The sequence below is a fragment of the Sesamum indicum genome, linkage group LG6 (assembly GCF_026168435.1).
Source record: "Sesamum indicum cultivar Baizhima isolate 11 linkage group LG6, ASM2616843v1, whole genome shotgun sequence".
Taxonomy (NCBI): Eukaryota; Viridiplantae; Streptophyta; class Magnoliopsida; order Lamiales; family Pedaliaceae; genus Sesamum; species Sesamum indicum.
Genome location: NC_142662.1, coordinates 7,154,740 through 7,171,108, shown reverse-complemented (window position 1 = coordinate 7,171,108; position 16,369 = coordinate 7,154,740). Strand labels below are relative to the sequence as shown.

Here is a 16,369-nt window from a genome sequence, read left to right as displayed (position 1 = left end):
GAACTCACCGGGAAAATGGAAAAATCAAAGGAAGAAGAACAAGCAGCAGCAGAATTCTCTTTTTTTGAATTTTCCTTTTTTTTTTTTTTGAGCCCGAGGAAGTAGAACAAGCAAAATGTCTTGGCAAAGTTATGTAGACGATCACTTGATGTGTGAGATCGATGGCAATCATCTCACTTCTGCTGCTATTATCGGACACGACGGCGCCGTCTGGGCTCAAAGTGCCAATTTTCCCCAGGTATTTTTTATTTCTTTTAAGCTTTTTCCATTTTTGGTTTGTGATTTGAGTTTGTGCTCAACTGAAGTGCAGAAAACTGGATGCTCGGTTGTTTTAGGAGGAAAGAGGAATAGATCAGTCAAAATCAATGTGTCTGTAGTTTATTAGTGTAAAGTTACCATAACCTTAAATCTTAAACAATTAACAAGTGTTTTCATTTAAATAAATTATCTTCGTGTCAAGAATTTACGAATTCCCTTTGGTGGGATCGCAGTTTAAAGCAGAAGAAATAGCAGCAATTATGGATGATTTTGAGGAGCCAGGAAAACTTGCCCCAACAGGCTTACATCTTGGTGGAACTAAGTATATGGTAATCCAGGGGGAACCAGGAGCTGTAATCAGAGGAAAGAAGGTAATGTTTTGGTATAGTGTGCTACTGCTTATTTGTGAATTGAGTGGGTCGTTACAATTGAATGCCAGAGGCTTGGACGACTTCATTACTAGCTTTTATAGTTATATCAGACGCCATTCTTGTAGTAATTGTTCGAAGTACGTACTTTGCTGATCATGGTTGTGGAATGGTTTATAAATATATAATTCAACTCTAATCAAGAAAGGACCCTAAAACTGATGAAGCCAGAGTCGGCTGAGATCTTATAGTAATATACATTTGCTTGTGTTGAACTGCATTTGGTGCTGGAGAGAGCCCTTTTGTTCCTTGGCAAGGCCCACTCTTTGTGACACTCTTATGAAACTTGTTCATCTTCACACATTTGTTGAGGTTATGCTGTTGATGTTTAGTATGCAGAGGCTTTGCCTTGTCATTATCTTTTTTGCTTGAATCTTGTTTTTGATTCTTATTTGCACAATTTAGTTATATATATTTTAATTTCTTTGTTAGGGTCCTGGTGGCATTACTGTTAAGAAGACGAACCAGGCTTTGCTGATTGGGATATACGACGAGCCTATGACCCCCGGCCAGTGCAATATGGTCGTCGAGAGGATCGGTGATTATCTCATCGAACAGGGTCTGTGATGTCTCCATATTGTTGAAGCCCACAATGTTTTTTTCCCTCTCTTTTTGTGTTATTTTGATGTTCAACATCCTACTTCATCTGGAGCAAATCTCAAGTTGCCATAAGTTGAGATAGTGGTGTTGGTGTTTCATGAGTTTGAAGGCTTGCTGGTGTTTTCCCAAATGCTAATGGAAAGTGAAAGATGCATGTATCTTAACCTACAATATACATGCTCTTGTATTTTCAACTCTTTGTAAAACACATACTACGCTTAAAACAAAATAACAAAAGGTTATTGTCGTGAAGGAGAAAAGACAGTCAACCACCAGCGTACTCAATTCTTTCTTCTTTTCTTTCCTGAGAAAGAGATGATATAAATTGTAGTGGTATCAAAATTTGATTGTACTTGAACTCTATCTAAATGTTACAGGAGACGGACCGTGGAGTTTTTTTTCTTTTTAAAGATATAAACAATTTTAGACAATAATTTTAAAATAAAGTATTAACAATAAGAAAATAATAACTACAATCTAACTATTATGTGAAAGGACGGACATATACCCACAATTACAAGATTCGAGATTTGGAATTTAATACCTGAAAATAAATTAAATTATTCAATATTTGATTGAAATTTATTTGTAAAAGTTTGTTTAAATTTTATTATTACATTTTGCGAATCAAATTTGAACAAAATATTTTGTTTCATAAGCTTTTGAGTGAATTTGGTTCAATTAGTGTAAAATTAATAAAATATATTTAAAAATATTATATTATTTTAGCTTGAATTATATTTGATTTAATTAAAGCTCATTTGAGTTTATTAGATTAATAATCAAATTAAATTAAACATGACTTTTTTAAATTTGATAACAGTTCAAATAATTTTGAATAGTAATGTACTCGATTCGATTGGAATTATTTACCGATTTATCTATAAGATCTTTCAATTTTCAAATTTAACACGAACCAAACTCCACTCCAATTTACTATCTTGGAGCAGCAAACTTATTAATCTATTTATTTATTTTGGGTAAAATGTATATTAATTTCAAGAATAGTTTGTGTCAAAAACATCTCTCCATTGTCAGTTGAAATCAAAATAAATTAAGAAATTCTTTTTGGTGTTCCTTAAATAAATGTTTCATATGAATAATTTCAAACCCGCAATACCTAGTTTTAGAGTTTTTCTTTTAAATGAGGTGCTGGTTTGATAGCGTGTTTTCTATTTTGAGGACCAACTAATAAAAGCGAAGTCGCACTTAGCTTCCGGCCCATGTCGGCCCTACACAACCCGACGCCATGTTGACCAGAGCCTAAAGTTTATGCATATGCTATGTTTTCAGTTTTCTTCAAATTCCCAACTCGGCGAACCTTTCCACTCATCAATTCACATAAGAGAAGAAACAAAAGGAAAATTTCGGATCAGAACTTGGGGCAAAATGGGGATTCCATCAGAAATGAGGGACTTATTTGCAAACCGCAAGAAAGCTTTGGTGATCCCGTCTCCAATGGAAGATGAAAAAATGCTGCGCACAAGGCAGTGCACTCAAGGTCGATTGATTTCCTGTTTTCTTATTTTTCTATTTGAAGCTCCTGTGTAAGTGTTATGCTGTTCCTGAGAGGACAACTGAAGCTGATTGAATTTTTCTTTTGCTTTTTTACTTCATCTTTTTCCTGCTATTTTAGGTCTGTATTCGTTCCAGTGTTGATCATCTTTGATTCGGAGTTTCTACTGCAACTTTTTTGCGGTTTATAGATGAAAATATTTATGTTTAAGTTTTAGTACCTTTTTTTCCTAAATCGCATGCGTTCTCATAATTACAAGGTTTAGAGATCTCAATCGTGTCGTTAATATTTTTAAATGGTTGGAAAATGAATTTAACGTTCTACAGTTGTCCTCTCGGTAGAAGGAACCTATGTTTCTATTATAAATATTTGAAAAATGATTGAGAATTATTTTAATTTAGCAATTTTCGTCCAGGCGCAACTAAGCAATGGTATTATCTGTTGTGAATACTTGGAAGTGATTGAAAAAAATTGAAATTAATTTCAGCAATCATGGTCCAGGCAGAGCTGAACTAGACTACGTTTTGTTTTCACTATTTTGATTTGCAGAGGGTGTGCGCGCAGGAGCCAAAGCTGCTGCAGTTGCATGTGTTGCTAGCGCGGTGCCCACTGTGTGTGAAATTACTCTTTTCTCCAAGCTGCTTATCTTGGTTATGCAGCATTTAATTTCTGGATTTACCTTATTCATTCATCCATATAAATATCACTTATTGACTTGTGAATTATCAGTGCCACACACTATATGGATACTGTCAAAATTCATAGTGATGCTAGTTATTTTGTTCTCTGGTTCCCAATTTATCCATATGATGAGCCACAAATTGCCACTCTTTGTTTTATTCATATTCTGTTGCTTGCATATTTATCCTATGAAGCTGGGTGTGTTCTGCAAGTATTAAGAGTGGTGAACTGTTGAGGTGGTGTGTGAAGGTCAAAGATTTTCTTAAATACCTTTTGAACCAAGATGGCTCCATAGTGTTGTAATTTTTCCAATATTTGCATAATAAATACCTCTTCTCATCTTTCAGTTGGTAGCTGTTCGAACAATTCCTTGGGCCAAGGCAAATCTAAACTACACTGCTCAGGCACTCATTATATCTGCTGGTATGTTAGAATTGATTCATATTAAATGGTTGATGATATGAAAAACTCTGCAGAACTCCTTCCTGCCCTGTTGATAATTGTTCTACTTTCTTGGCTTCTCATAGGTAGTTTGACTCCTGGAGCAGTTGAGTTTGAGTTAAAATTTAAAGTTTCCTGGCTACATATATTATTACTCTGTCTGAAGCATTAATATTTGATGAAGTTGAAACAGTATACAAATATGACCACTCAAAACGCATAAGATTTTATTTGTTATAAATTAAACAAGTCTGCTAAAATTGCTCACATTACTTTTAATTATTTAGGGGTATCTGACTAGACATATGAAAATAAAACATTCATGATATGAGACTCTAGCCTCTGCATCAGTAATGAAATAGACGGGAATGGAAGAGTTTTGATGTGCCTTTTTCCTTCTTCAGCATCAATAGCAGCATATTTCATCACGGCTGACAAAACCATCTTGGAGTGCGCAAGGAGAAATGCACACTACAAATCAACCTAAGATGAAGAACTTTGAGATGCCTTGCCATGAGATATGTATTTATGTTTTGTTAGATTCTGAAACTACTATGTTTTGATGTGAACATTCTGAAGTTTTATGGTATCTTTGTCCAATTTTACACTGCGTTTCAACTTTTAATCAATGTTTCATTAGGGTTACCCTTCTAAGGTTCTACCTAAAGTATGAATGGCAGATGGAGGGAGTTTTGGACCTCAGACTTTTGACTGGCACAAACAATCATTCACCAGAAGCTAATGCTTTCAATTTCAATACTTTCTTGATTTTGTGATGGGTCCTAAATACTTTCGTATGATCACGTTGAACAGTATACAATAACCACAAGCAAATGCTTGAATTTGAATGCAGATTATTTCTCAAACACATAATTAAATAGGTTCAAAATATTTCTCACTAAAAATAAAAAATTAAAAATCAAGGTGGGCTTAATTTTGTAAGCCAAACTGTAACCACAGTTAGCGTTTTAAAACTCAGCTCAAACTGATTACTTAAAAATCATAATAGAACGGGTGCTATTTATATATTAAAAATAAAGTTTGGTTATGACTTAATTTTAGTAACAAATAATGCAATTCTTATATTTTAATTTTAATCTAAAAACTTCAACATATTCATTATGTTTGTTTTCATTTTCAAGTTATTTTTTAGATAAGTTAAAATATACTCAATATTTGTCATCATACAAAAACACTTTATTTAGGTGTTTTTAATTGTTTCAGCACAAATACATACATATATATACACACACATATACATAAATATATATAAAAAACACATGATTTGACAATAAATATTAATTTTTGTCTCCCAAAACACAATATTAAACATATAAAATTTATTTTAAATTATTTCCAAAAATAAATTCAAGCATACATACTATTTTTAACACACACTTATTTATCATTGTTTTTCTCAATCTCTACAAAATACAACAAAATACTTCAAAAATGAATCAAAATATTATGATTAATTTTATAATAAATTGTAGAGAATTTGTTAAATATTTAGTGTTACTAACGAGAGTAAGGAAAATTAAAAAATATATTTTCAAGCATCCTTCGGTGGAAGAGCAGAGAGACACCTGCGGGCTAGAACCAGGAGAAAACGGGCTACGTGGCCTCTTCTGTAACTTATTGTCATTTGTCCCCCACCCATCCATCCATTTGAACTGAACTGAAGTCGCTGAATAATTAATTATAGGCCCAACGCGACTTTGCTAGAATACCCTGGTGGTGTGGGTTTCGCAATTTGAACGGCGTTGGAGGAACAAAGGGGGTAGGTTAAGTTTTGTTATGGAGGCGGAGGAGGGAAAGGCGGAGTTCGAGGCATCGGAGATAGATTATGTGAGCTACGGCGGGGAGCATCATCTTCCTCTAATTATGAAGCTGGTGGATCAGGAGCTCAGCGAACCCTATTCCATTTTCACCTACAGATACTTCGTCTACCTCTGGCCCCACCTCTCCTTCCTCGTAATTTGCATTCTCTACTACTTACAACTGAATCTCAATACCAAAAGTTTGTTTCATCCCTTGTTTCAACTTAAACTACAGGCCTTTCATAAAGGGAAATGCGTAGGGACGGTGGTGTGCAAGATGGGAGATCATCGCCATACTTTCAGAGGATATATAGCTATGCTCGTTGTTCTCAACCCATACAGAGGTAGAGGCATCGGTGAGTCCGCCCCCTCTACCTCCTTTTTCTTGCTGAAAATGAATTAGTAATACCGGATTTGTGGTAGATCCAACAATTCTGATGTGAAATGGGTTGTTGAAGTTTTTATTTTTTGTGGTGGATGTGGATCAATTACTACTCCCACGCCATCAGAATGAAATAGTACTACTATATCTTTTTGCGATTGCAGCAACCGAACTTGTGAGTAGGTCAATTCAAGTGATGATGGAATCAGGTTGTGAGGAGGTACGACACTACACTCATTTTCTCATGTTATTCTAGATTGCATTTCTTAATTAAACTTGACACGGAAACAATAGTCATAGTCTATATCCAAGTGCTCTGCTTTTTGGTTCCGTATGGATGATGGAACTAGACATCCGCATATTTCAGTTTATTTCATTTCATTTCAATCTCCGCCAAGCCAAATCCTAACAGCTACTTTATACATATTCTTTTATGATATGAAACATATATTTACACCATCAAACATGGTCGATCATCTTCGTTTTTGTTGTTTACCTACTTCCTTGGCCGTGTGTCTCATAATATGTGTTCATTATGAGACGCATACAAAGCCCTTGTCATTTACCTAAATAGCATCCACGAGAATGTCTTTGGCTGCCATATTTTATGAGTGTTAATATTTTATCACAGTTGCTTAGACATGTTGACTAATAGCTCAATATTTTTCATTCCGAGTCTTTTAAAGGTGACTCTGGAAGCAGAAGTGACGAATAAAGGAGCACTTGCATTATATGGTCGCCTGGGGTTTATTAGGGCCAAGAGGCTTTTTCGCTACTACTTGAATGGAGTTGATGCGTTCAGGCTGAAGCTGTTGTTTCCTCGCCCAGAACCAAACTACTCTGGGTCTGCGCTACCCACGGGGGATGACGCCCAGGGGCTTGATGAGGGAAAACATTATGTGGTGACATGATAAACAGCTTGGGATCAGGGATATAAAATACTGCTCAACATCTTCGCTGCATATGTGCGATAATAATATTCATGTTAGGGATTTGTTTTGATGAAACTGAACTGCAGTGATGCTGAATTTAGATCATCACCCTCGATTTTCTTGAGTTGGTGATTGTATTATTGGTGCTGGTGTACTGCCATCCATATATAACTCAAAAGAATTGTTTGAGCTCCTTGTATTGCCACCTTGTAGCCAAGCATAGCAAGACTTCCTGAAACTTTCTTGTATGTGAGTAATTTGCTGGTGGCTCGTTAACTGATTGAACAATATTTGATCAATCACTCTAAGTGATGATGAAAACAAGATAAAAGACGTACTTATTAATTTGATTAAATTGCCTAGTATCTCGATCCTTTGGTTTTTGGGATAATATGCGAAACTGTCTTCTTGTGTTTTCATTTTCACTCTCCAGTTCTCAGAGAGATTGTGTTTCCAATTTTCTGCGAGTTTACGTGTAAAAATTATATTATTTTTTGATCAATTGGTATATTGTGTTTTATGTTGGTAGATGTGTCGAGATAAACATGGTAGTTTTGTTTTTTTATTGTTAGTTGTGATAAATCAAGCACGGTTTTTTTTTTTAATGAAATTGATTATAATTATTAGTGATGTCATATCAAAGTATTATATAATAAATATTATTAATTTATAAAATAATGATTAAAAAATCATACATATGTAAATATAAAAAAAAAGATAAATAATAAATTCTTTTGAATTTTTTATAATTATAATAAATTATGATAAATTCTTTTGAATTTTTTATAATTATAAATATCTTTTTTCACAGCCCAGATTCAAAAATATTATTAAATGACTGTCAATTTTAAAAGTTATTTACAAAATTTTCACACAAAAATGAGGTATTTATATTTATGATAAGTTTCGTAAGAATTCATTAAAATTTACCTTATAATAAAATCATAATTGATATGAGAATGATAGTAAAACATTTTCAGAAAAAATATACATTAACAGTGTTTTGCACTTTAATCACTGAATTAGAAAACTGGAAATGAAAACGCAACCAAACAAATTTGAGTCTCTTTCGTTTATTTATAAAGAAAAAAAAATTATGTAATTGTTTGGTTTCATTTTCATTACAGTTTTTCAAATTTCAAAACAATAATTCATGTTGTTTATATGCATGATTACTGCCTTCACCAGCATTACCATCTCAATCATTATTCATATATATATACACACACATGCATACACAAAATTTTAAATTTTTTACTTAATAAAATAACTTTTTTTTTCCACAACACATTGATATAGCATCACCAATAATTATAAATCAAATAAAACTATAACTATTGATTATATTCAATAAAAAATGTATTAATTTGAGATTACTAACAACAGAAAAGACAATTTTATAAGCTAACCAAAATTTATGTTTATTTTTGTACAAAAATTTATACAAAATAAAAGATATACATTTCCAGTTGAAAATAAAAACTTGATGATGAAAGCAAAACCAAGCACGAAGAAAAAGTAAGAAGCAGCATATGAAAATTTAGTGATACTAGTTTAAAAGGTATAGTGATATTACACTTTAAATATAACTAAACTAAAATGGAATAAGATGTAAATAATGCGGACAATAAAGATATAAGTTAGGCATAAACGAAAAGAAAGTTTGACAATATTACTAGAAATAAATGTGATTGAATGAGGAAACAAAAATCCAAGCACAGGTATTTTTATTTTCGGAAGCTATAAACAGCCCGCCATCCACTCCACCCAGAGTCAATTTTTTGGTCCTGTACGACAGGACAGCAACTGCATTCTTTTTTGTTTATAGTTTTCATTATTCTTTTCCTCTCTAATAAGTCCTCAGAAAGTCTCATGAACAGCACTCTAATTTGGTTACTCAAAACCAGAACCTGAAAATCTAAAATAATGAAGCTCCTCAATAAATTTAGCTAAAGAGTGCAAAAAGATATCCATTTTTTTTTTCCAATTGCACCTTTAAAAGTATATTCTTCAGGAGCGACTAAACAACAATGAATTGAGTCGCCTCAATGCGATTGTATAATCCCTCAGAATGCATACCGATATATTGCATCAGCAACCCCATCTTCATTGTTGCTAATACCAATTACATCTGCTACAGCTTTAGCCTTCTCCGATCCATTACTCAAAGCAACACCTAGAGAGGCCAACTTGAGCATCTCCACATCATTTTCCCCATCACCAATAGCCATGACCTAACAGCACAAAACAAGAATGGGTATAAATACCAGTAAATCTCATTCCACCAGCAAAGGAGATAACTACACGAAGATATATGCACCAACAATTAAACCTGCCCAATTGTTTAAGTCAAGTTTTTATCCCATAAAATGCAAAAACTATTAGAAGTATGTCTAGATCATTGACTTAAACAGAAGTAATGGAAGGACAACATAATTTTAGCAAGCATATCAAATAACTTGTTGTAATTCAAGCACCTTCCACATTAAGTTGATCCCATTATAGCTGAGTCAACCACATGAATGAGGGTTCAGGTATATTATTATGGCACAGCTGAACTTAAGCAAGTAATCAACAAAATAAAGCATGTCAATCAACAGTATCGAGTTCTAACAGAACTAATTCTCAAAGAAAATATAACACAAGGGTATCAATTGCTTTCAACTGGTCTCAGGCAAAGGTGCCCTTGCTAAAATTTTCAACTGACTGTATATACTGATCAAGACATCACGATCAGTCAACATACCTCTTTTGGAGAAACACCCAGATGATCAAGAAGTATTCCTACACCACTTCCTTTCGAGGACCCAGGTGGAACAATTTCAAGCATATCTGGTACTGCTTGAACAACACATGCACGACCCTCTGTTGCTTCTGCCCAATAAGGCCGCAAAGTACCAGCTACTCCCTCAGAAGTGTCTAAGAAGAGCAGCTTCTGCAATTACAATGGCACACCACCATAAAAATGATAGCTCGGCAACATAAATATACTACACAAAAACAATTATAAACTACATATACTTGGAAGAGAAAGTATAACTCCCATCATGTGAGACTTCTGGGTGACAAGGTGATAATTAAAGTACGAGAGACACAGTAGAATTTTTCATGTTGATTACTTTTGGCTATGTGGGTAAAAAACCATCAGTAGTAGCTAAGAATTCATTCAGTAGTTGTTTTCCTGGGTAAAATTTTTATTTTTATGTGGAAGACTCATAAATAGTACAATCAAAGAAGTTCCTGAGAGAAAGGATCATTAGCTAAGTGCAGGAAGGTCTCTCTTCTGATTCTAAGCAGAACATTGAAATGCAGATTGAAAAGAAACTTCTACTCCATGGGAGTCCTTTCAAGAAGAAAAGATTTATGGCACTTGAGATACGATTATAATTAGAAGAATGATTAAGCAGACTGAGATTATAATCGATATTCAATTTTGAACAGCATAATCGCAAACCAAACATAACAAATATCAGATAAAACAGAGATTAAACATCAAAACCATAGAATAAAACATCTTGTAAAGATTTTTTGGTCATAATTATGCTATGAAAATTGAAAAATATAATATGAAATATGAACTTGAGCTGAAGCAACTATGAAATATTAGGTGCATCTGTGAAAATCTAGCTGATCCGCTAACACAAAGATTTGAAGGCTAAGTATCCAGAGGTGGAGATTAGTGACTATTTGGTCATTCAGCAATAGACCTCCGTGGTCAGCCCAAAAGGGCCAAAACTCAAGCACTGGCTACACCCAAGACCAGCAATGATCACTAGCTTTGCATGCTTACTAGGCTCCAAGAGATGGACATTCCAAGCAACAAACCTGTATTTCTACGCCTGCCAGGAACTGCTCAACCGAATGTATAATCTCAGCCTGTGAAAAGACCTATGTCAAACACTTTTTTCGGAGAACCCCACCAAAGTCCAATTAAAGACACGGTCTGGAAACGTGATAGGTAAATCAGGCACCTTTGGCTCATGATACACGGTATGAAGTGAGTCCACAAGTGGGTGTTCGAACAATGTTAGGCACCGATCCTCACTGAAGGCGATAATTGGAATTTCATGCTTCAGAGAGTAGAGAAGTGCCTGTAATACAGAAAACATAAATACTCAAGCTACTTGGTAGAAATCTGGCATATATCCACAGACTAGATAGTCATTAGTCAAGTGTTTAAGTTATTGACAGTCTGAAACATTTAAATAGCACATTCAAGAGAAACAAGAAGCAGGTGGAACAAAAACGAAGCTACTGGCCAAGGAAACAACTCTTGACAAAGATACAGACATATAGTTGATGCCCTTTCTGTTATCATCATTCCCAGTACTCCTATAAGTTAGCATATCATGAAGTTAGGCAGGAGATGTGAGCCAATGGATAATGAAGAAGTGCTCAACCACAACACTTGCTTGATGCAAAGATGCAGATAACATGAAAGAATAGTGTCCTCCAATAAAATATACTAGTTCCGTAAAATTCGTTCAGAAATTGCTGAAAGTAGTCCAAACTTCAAAACAATGGCAATTTTTGCACCAGAAGGAGAAAAAAAAAATCAGTGCACCTCTCTGCAGACGCTAGGATCCAAATTCTTTCTAAGTATTTCCCGACCTTGTCTGCCATAGACCAGCAATCCCTGGAATTCATAGTTGAATAGAGAAGATATCAGACAATTTCAAAGTGATTAATTTAAGCATTTCATTTACATGCATAAGACCATCAAATAATTAGCAATAACTTACATGATAGTCCTCATTTCTAACTAAATACATTTAAAATATGGATCTTTCCCTTGAACCTCTCATCCACCACTCTCTGTCCTCTCTCCTCATGATCTTTGGAATAATCTATTTAACCAAACCATGTCAATATTTAATCGGAGAAAAGCATTTGCTTTGCAGACTCGTGACTTAAGAAGTTCCTAATGTGTATCACTGCACATAAGAGGAAGAGAATGGTAGAACCAGGAAGGAATACAACAGAAGGCATTCACTCTACGATGGAAGACACTTGGCTATTCTATTTTCTGAATGTTGTCTAATGACAAACTTGGTATACAGCTGAGAATCTAGTCAAAATTTTAAATTTGGAAAAGAAAGTAACATTAAAACGAAGCCAAAAATCTCATTCGCAAATAAGAATATACATATCAAAAGCTAGACCTGTACGAAAACCCCAGGAGAAAACTCTGAAATAATGCCGTCTCTACCAGACAAATTTACGGTCTTCATAATATTAATTACAGCAGGACGAGTCTGTATCACAGAGCGAGCCAAAGACAGAAGCATCAGTGTTAAACAAGGATTAAATCAAACACATGATGTCAACTATCAAAAGTCCAAACAAAGTTCCTTTCTTACTTTTCCTGTGGCTATAATCACTTTTACACCCCTTGACGAGGCTTCTTTTAGAGCTTCTGCATTTGATATGGAAATTTGACTTTTGCTGTTGAGTAGTGTACCTTGTGTTAACAAATCGATTGCATCAATGAATATTCTATTTAAAAGGTGAATACTGCATCGTGGTATATTATGTATACATACAAGGAAAATAAGCGAAATACTAAACCAAGACCCCTTGTAATATCCTACCATCCATGTCACAGAAGATGTAGCCAAATTTTGGTCTGTAAAAACGGAGACTGCCTTCTCTCTTCCTGTCTTTTGACAATTCAGAAATGTGATTTTCTCTGGGATATCAGAAATAGAAATATAGCTATAAATTGATAGCATTAGCATTCACTATCATAGCTGTATCAAGACATGCTCAGAACTGAGAATTGATCTGGTATTTTACCATTTGAACAATCAATATGCGGACTCCCATTAGCTCCAGAGTCATATGCGCTGTGAATAAGACCTTTTCCCTTCCAACCAAGACCCTTCAGTATAAGTTCCTCCTCATTCTCCATTTCTGTTTCTGCCTCGTCACTTAACTCATGATCGAATCCCAAAAGATGCAGCAGCCCATGAACCTATAGGAATATGAGATCCATTATGATTCAGGATCTTAACAAATCAATATCCACCAACATAGTATTAATTTTAGAAGTCGTTTTAACTTCAACACCTTGCAATCTGCTTAGGTCAACCTATTTTATAAAATATACATCTTCGTAGTATCCAATAAGATATTTAAGTGCATGACTAACTGATCCCATGTTAAAAGTTCATCACTAACCATCCTGTAATAGCACACAATTCAAACAAGTAACTGAAACCCTGCGACACAGTCACACCCTACACAGAGTTTAACTGATATCCCTATGTTTTATTTCCAATAGAAAATCTACATTCCTTGTTTGATAAATTACATCTAGCTGCTTCCTTCCAGTGATACGTATTCTTGTTTAACATGAAACAGATTGCAATTAATCTTAATAAAATTTCCAGAAATAACATCAAAAGTGCTGCTTGTTAATGGCAAGAAATATACAACAAAAACAATTTCGATCAATATGCCTAAGAATGAAAATGAGTTCTTCTGATGCTATATTAGGTACTCATCGAGTGCCACACAACTTATAAGTTTTCTTAAGATACTAGCCACATTCTTTACAAAATTGAGCAATAACCTCAAATTGCAATTTACTTGTATACTCTTCGAGATGTGCAGGACTCTGAAACCAGTCAAGTGTAAATAATAAAACGTAAATTACTAGAAGAGGATCCAGCTGCAGATGATGATAAATGTTAATGCATAATTGGCCTTGTTGTGTCATTCCTATCTCTTTCATAAGTTCCTACACTAGTGTAAGAAAAACTGGGAGAGTACAGTCAAAACCAACCACAAGGATGCGTATTTCATCAATAAGGGCATGTCCTCTCTCCTCTGCTTGCCGTGCAGCCGTCTCAACAGAAATGACAATGTCACCCAACATCAGCTGCAAAAGAGTGATGCTTATTGTTTTGTCACAAAAGCATATCCTCATATAAATGGCTGAGTGATGAGTTACTTACAATGGGAAGCTTGAGCTCAGGGATATGTTGGGACATTGAGAGGACATCAGTAGCGTGGTCTTCATCTCTCCATTCTTTATTAAGTTTCCGAATGAAGTCATCATTGCAAAGAAGTACAGATAACTCTACACTATCAAAACATCCAATATCATTTATTGCAGTATCTCTTGTTTTATATTCTGAATCATTTAGACGCTCGAATGCTAATTTCATTGCCATCGGAACATTAAGATGCATTATCTCAGCAATATCCTGCAATAAGCGAAAACCAACTTAATCATTTACTTTGTAGGAAATCATCTGCCCTCACAGCTATACTATGAAAAAACTCTCAGCTTCAACAATAAAAATGATTGGGCAGAACCACTGATCTCAAAACTAGTCATTGACTACACCCTTCAATGTCACAGCTTCATATATGCCACAAGATAATAAAAGAGAATGAAAAAAATCAATGGATATTCAGAAAGAAGTTGCTGTGCATCCCAGGAAGAGTCATTTCAGCTACTCCTTTCCCATTGTCTGGTGAGTAGAATATGGGAAAGCCCATTGCAGAGACACAAAATTCTTTTCTAGGTTAGATTTTAGCTTGTGATGTTTCTCTAGGATCTCTAACACTGAGCTTCTCATATAGCAGATTCAACTTTACAAAAAAAATGTTCTAAATTTAAGGATGGTGAGGAAATATCTCCACAAAAATTCATACAAATACGTGTACATTTTCACAAAGAAATAAGCAAAACATACGCCTATACACACCAAAAATCATGGACCAGAAGTGCAGTCAAACGCGTGATTAGAATAAAAATGCAGCACCACATATTCAAAGTATCGGAAAGCACCAACCTATGGGTAACTGTAACTAATATTACTAATAATAGCTTGATAAGATTCCATGTGGAAACGCAGACGCTACAAAAAGTATCAGCAACATCATGCAGATTGAAATGCATGATGAAACATCCATGTAAATACAACTGCAATAAAGCGTAGTATCTAAAGTAGAGACACAAAAATATACAGAAATGAGAGAGTGTTGAAATAGTACCAAAATTTCAGGATCTTCAGGTAATTGTTCTTCGAGGCAAATCTTCACACTCAGCTCCAGCTCCTTCTCTTTACTCTTCTTCGCGGCCGCCACTTTCCTACTCCTAACCTTCCGGTACTCCCGCCGTGCTGCCGCCACTGCAACATTGCCATTTCTGCCCCCAAATTGACTAGCGAGGTACGAGTTGTTAATACCGTTAAATCTCCTCCTTCCGACGAAAGATGCAACCTCGAAACACGACGACGTGAGGTAAAAGCATTGAGGAGGCGGCGAAGGCAGAAGCTTCGACGGGAGAGCCACATCGCAGGGGAGTGCAAGTGAAAGTACACGCGCCACCATTGGGGAGGGTGGGGGAGGAGGTAGGGCTCGGAGAAACGGGGAGAGGCGAGAGAGCATTCAGTCGACGATCTTTTCTGACCTTATTTATCGAAACTTTCAGATACAATGGTAGAAAGAGTATCACTGCAAGCGATTAGCCACTGGGACATTGTATGCTGAATGCGACGTCTACCTTAGGTCCTTAACGGCGGGTTAAACAACTTTTGGAGGTTTACGCTGGCGGGCAGTACTGCCCGCGAGATTTGACAATTTTACCCTGCGTCTTCACTGGAACCAATAGAAATAAGTTATTGGCGGCGAAATTTCACAAGAGAGAATCAGTACTTCTAATCTTCTATTTTATAAAATATTTAAAATAATTTTAAATTTATAAAAATTCGACACTTAATTTTATATTTTATTAAATTTCTTAAACGATCTCAAAATTAAAAAAAAATTAATATATTCAATCATATTTTTGTGTTTTAGTTAAAAAAACATAAAATAAGACCACGTGCAATATGCTTGTTTATCAACCTTGTGAGCAACCAAGTTAATGAATACACTTTATATGTTATCGTCATCTATTTAATATGGAATTAAATGTGTTAAATATTTTTAATTTTATGACCATTTTGAAAATCTCGTAAAACATATGATAGAAAATGTTGAATTCCCTACCGTATGGAACAAAATGTGTAATTTTTCTACGAGTATTTGAACCAACTTTAGAACAATGTTTTTTTATTTATTGTTTTTAAAAAGTATTTATTCAGTATTTGAAAATATTGTTTTACCCTCTAAAAAGGAAAACATTGTTTTACTTTAAAAATTAAAAATATATACACATATATTTTTCTAGCCCAATAGAAACAACATTATAAGCATTTCTAGTTGTTTTTAATTTTTTTAAAAATAATTTCAACTTTATTTTAAAATATTTATAATATGATTGAAATGAGATAATAAGTTAAAAATTGAATGGA

The 16,369-nt window shown here is 34.6% G+C and overlaps 4 protein-coding genes across 7 annotated transcripts; 3 read left to right on the top strand and 1 right to left on the bottom strand.

The window, feature by feature from the left end:
• Positions 1 to 8: 8 nt before the first annotated feature.
• LOC105164712 (profilin) lies at positions 9 to 1,480 on the top strand. The gene is made up of 3 exons (XM_011083434.3): positions 9 to 238; positions 492 to 629; positions 1,119 to 1,480. The coding sequence occupies exons 1-3, from the start codon at positions 116 to 118 to the stop codon at positions 1,251 to 1,253; spliced, it is 396 nt and encodes a 131-aa protein (XP_011081736.1). The 5' UTR covers positions 9 to 115; the 3' UTR covers positions 1,254 to 1,480.
• Positions 1,481 to 2,530: 1,050 nt separating this feature from the next.
• LOC105164713 (early nodulin-93) lies at positions 2,531 to 4,529 on the top strand. 4 transcript variants are annotated; one of them, XM_088881243.1, is made up of 4 exons: positions 2,531 to 2,787; positions 3,352 to 3,452; positions 3,831 to 3,906; positions 4,212 to 4,352. In XM_088881243.1, the coding sequence occupies exons 1-4, from the start codon at positions 2,559 to 2,561 to the stop codon at positions 4,223 to 4,225; spliced, it is 420 nt and encodes a 139-aa protein (XP_088737369.1). In that variant the 5' UTR covers positions 2,531 to 2,558; the 3' UTR covers positions 4,226 to 4,352. The 4 variants fall into 4 exon arrangements, with proteins under 4 accessions (XP_088737369.1, XP_088737368.1, XP_088737370.1 ...); XM_088881242.1 differs by having other exon boundaries at positions 2,548 to 2,787; positions 4,329 to 4,529; XM_088881244.1 differs by having other exon boundaries at positions 2,555 to 2,787; positions 3,352 to 3,413; positions 4,212 to 4,333.
• A 1,009-nt stretch (positions 4,530 to 5,538) lies between these two features.
• Positions 5,539 to 7,250, top strand: LOC105164714 (N-alpha-acetyltransferase MAK3-like). Its single transcript, XM_011083438.3, has 4 exons — positions 5,539 to 5,898; positions 5,980 to 6,100; positions 6,291 to 6,346; positions 6,813 to 7,250. The coding sequence occupies exons 1-4, from the start codon at positions 5,722 to 5,724 to the stop codon at positions 7,035 to 7,037; spliced, it is 579 nt and encodes a 192-aa protein (XP_011081740.1). The 5' UTR covers positions 5,539 to 5,721; the 3' UTR covers positions 7,038 to 7,250.
• Positions 7,251 to 8,707: 1,457 nt separating this feature from the next.
• Positions 8,708 to 15,593, bottom strand: LOC105164715 (endoribonuclease YBEY, chloroplastic). Its single transcript, XM_011083439.3, has 12 exons — positions 15,066 to 15,593; positions 14,018 to 14,269; positions 13,846 to 13,941; positions 12,855 to 13,032; positions 12,650 to 12,718; positions 12,419 to 12,519; positions 12,221 to 12,313; positions 11,623 to 11,694; positions 11,030 to 11,149; positions 10,884 to 10,934; positions 9,805 to 9,993; positions 8,708 to 9,292 (listed from the first exon to the last, which is right to left on the bottom strand). Exons 1-12 carry the CDS (start codon positions 15,459 to 15,461, stop codon positions 9,125 to 9,127), a joined length of 1,785 nt encoding a protein of 594 aa, XP_011081741.1. The 5' UTR covers positions 15,462 to 15,593; the 3' UTR covers positions 8,708 to 9,124.
• Positions 15,594 to 16,369: the final 776 nt, after the last annotated feature.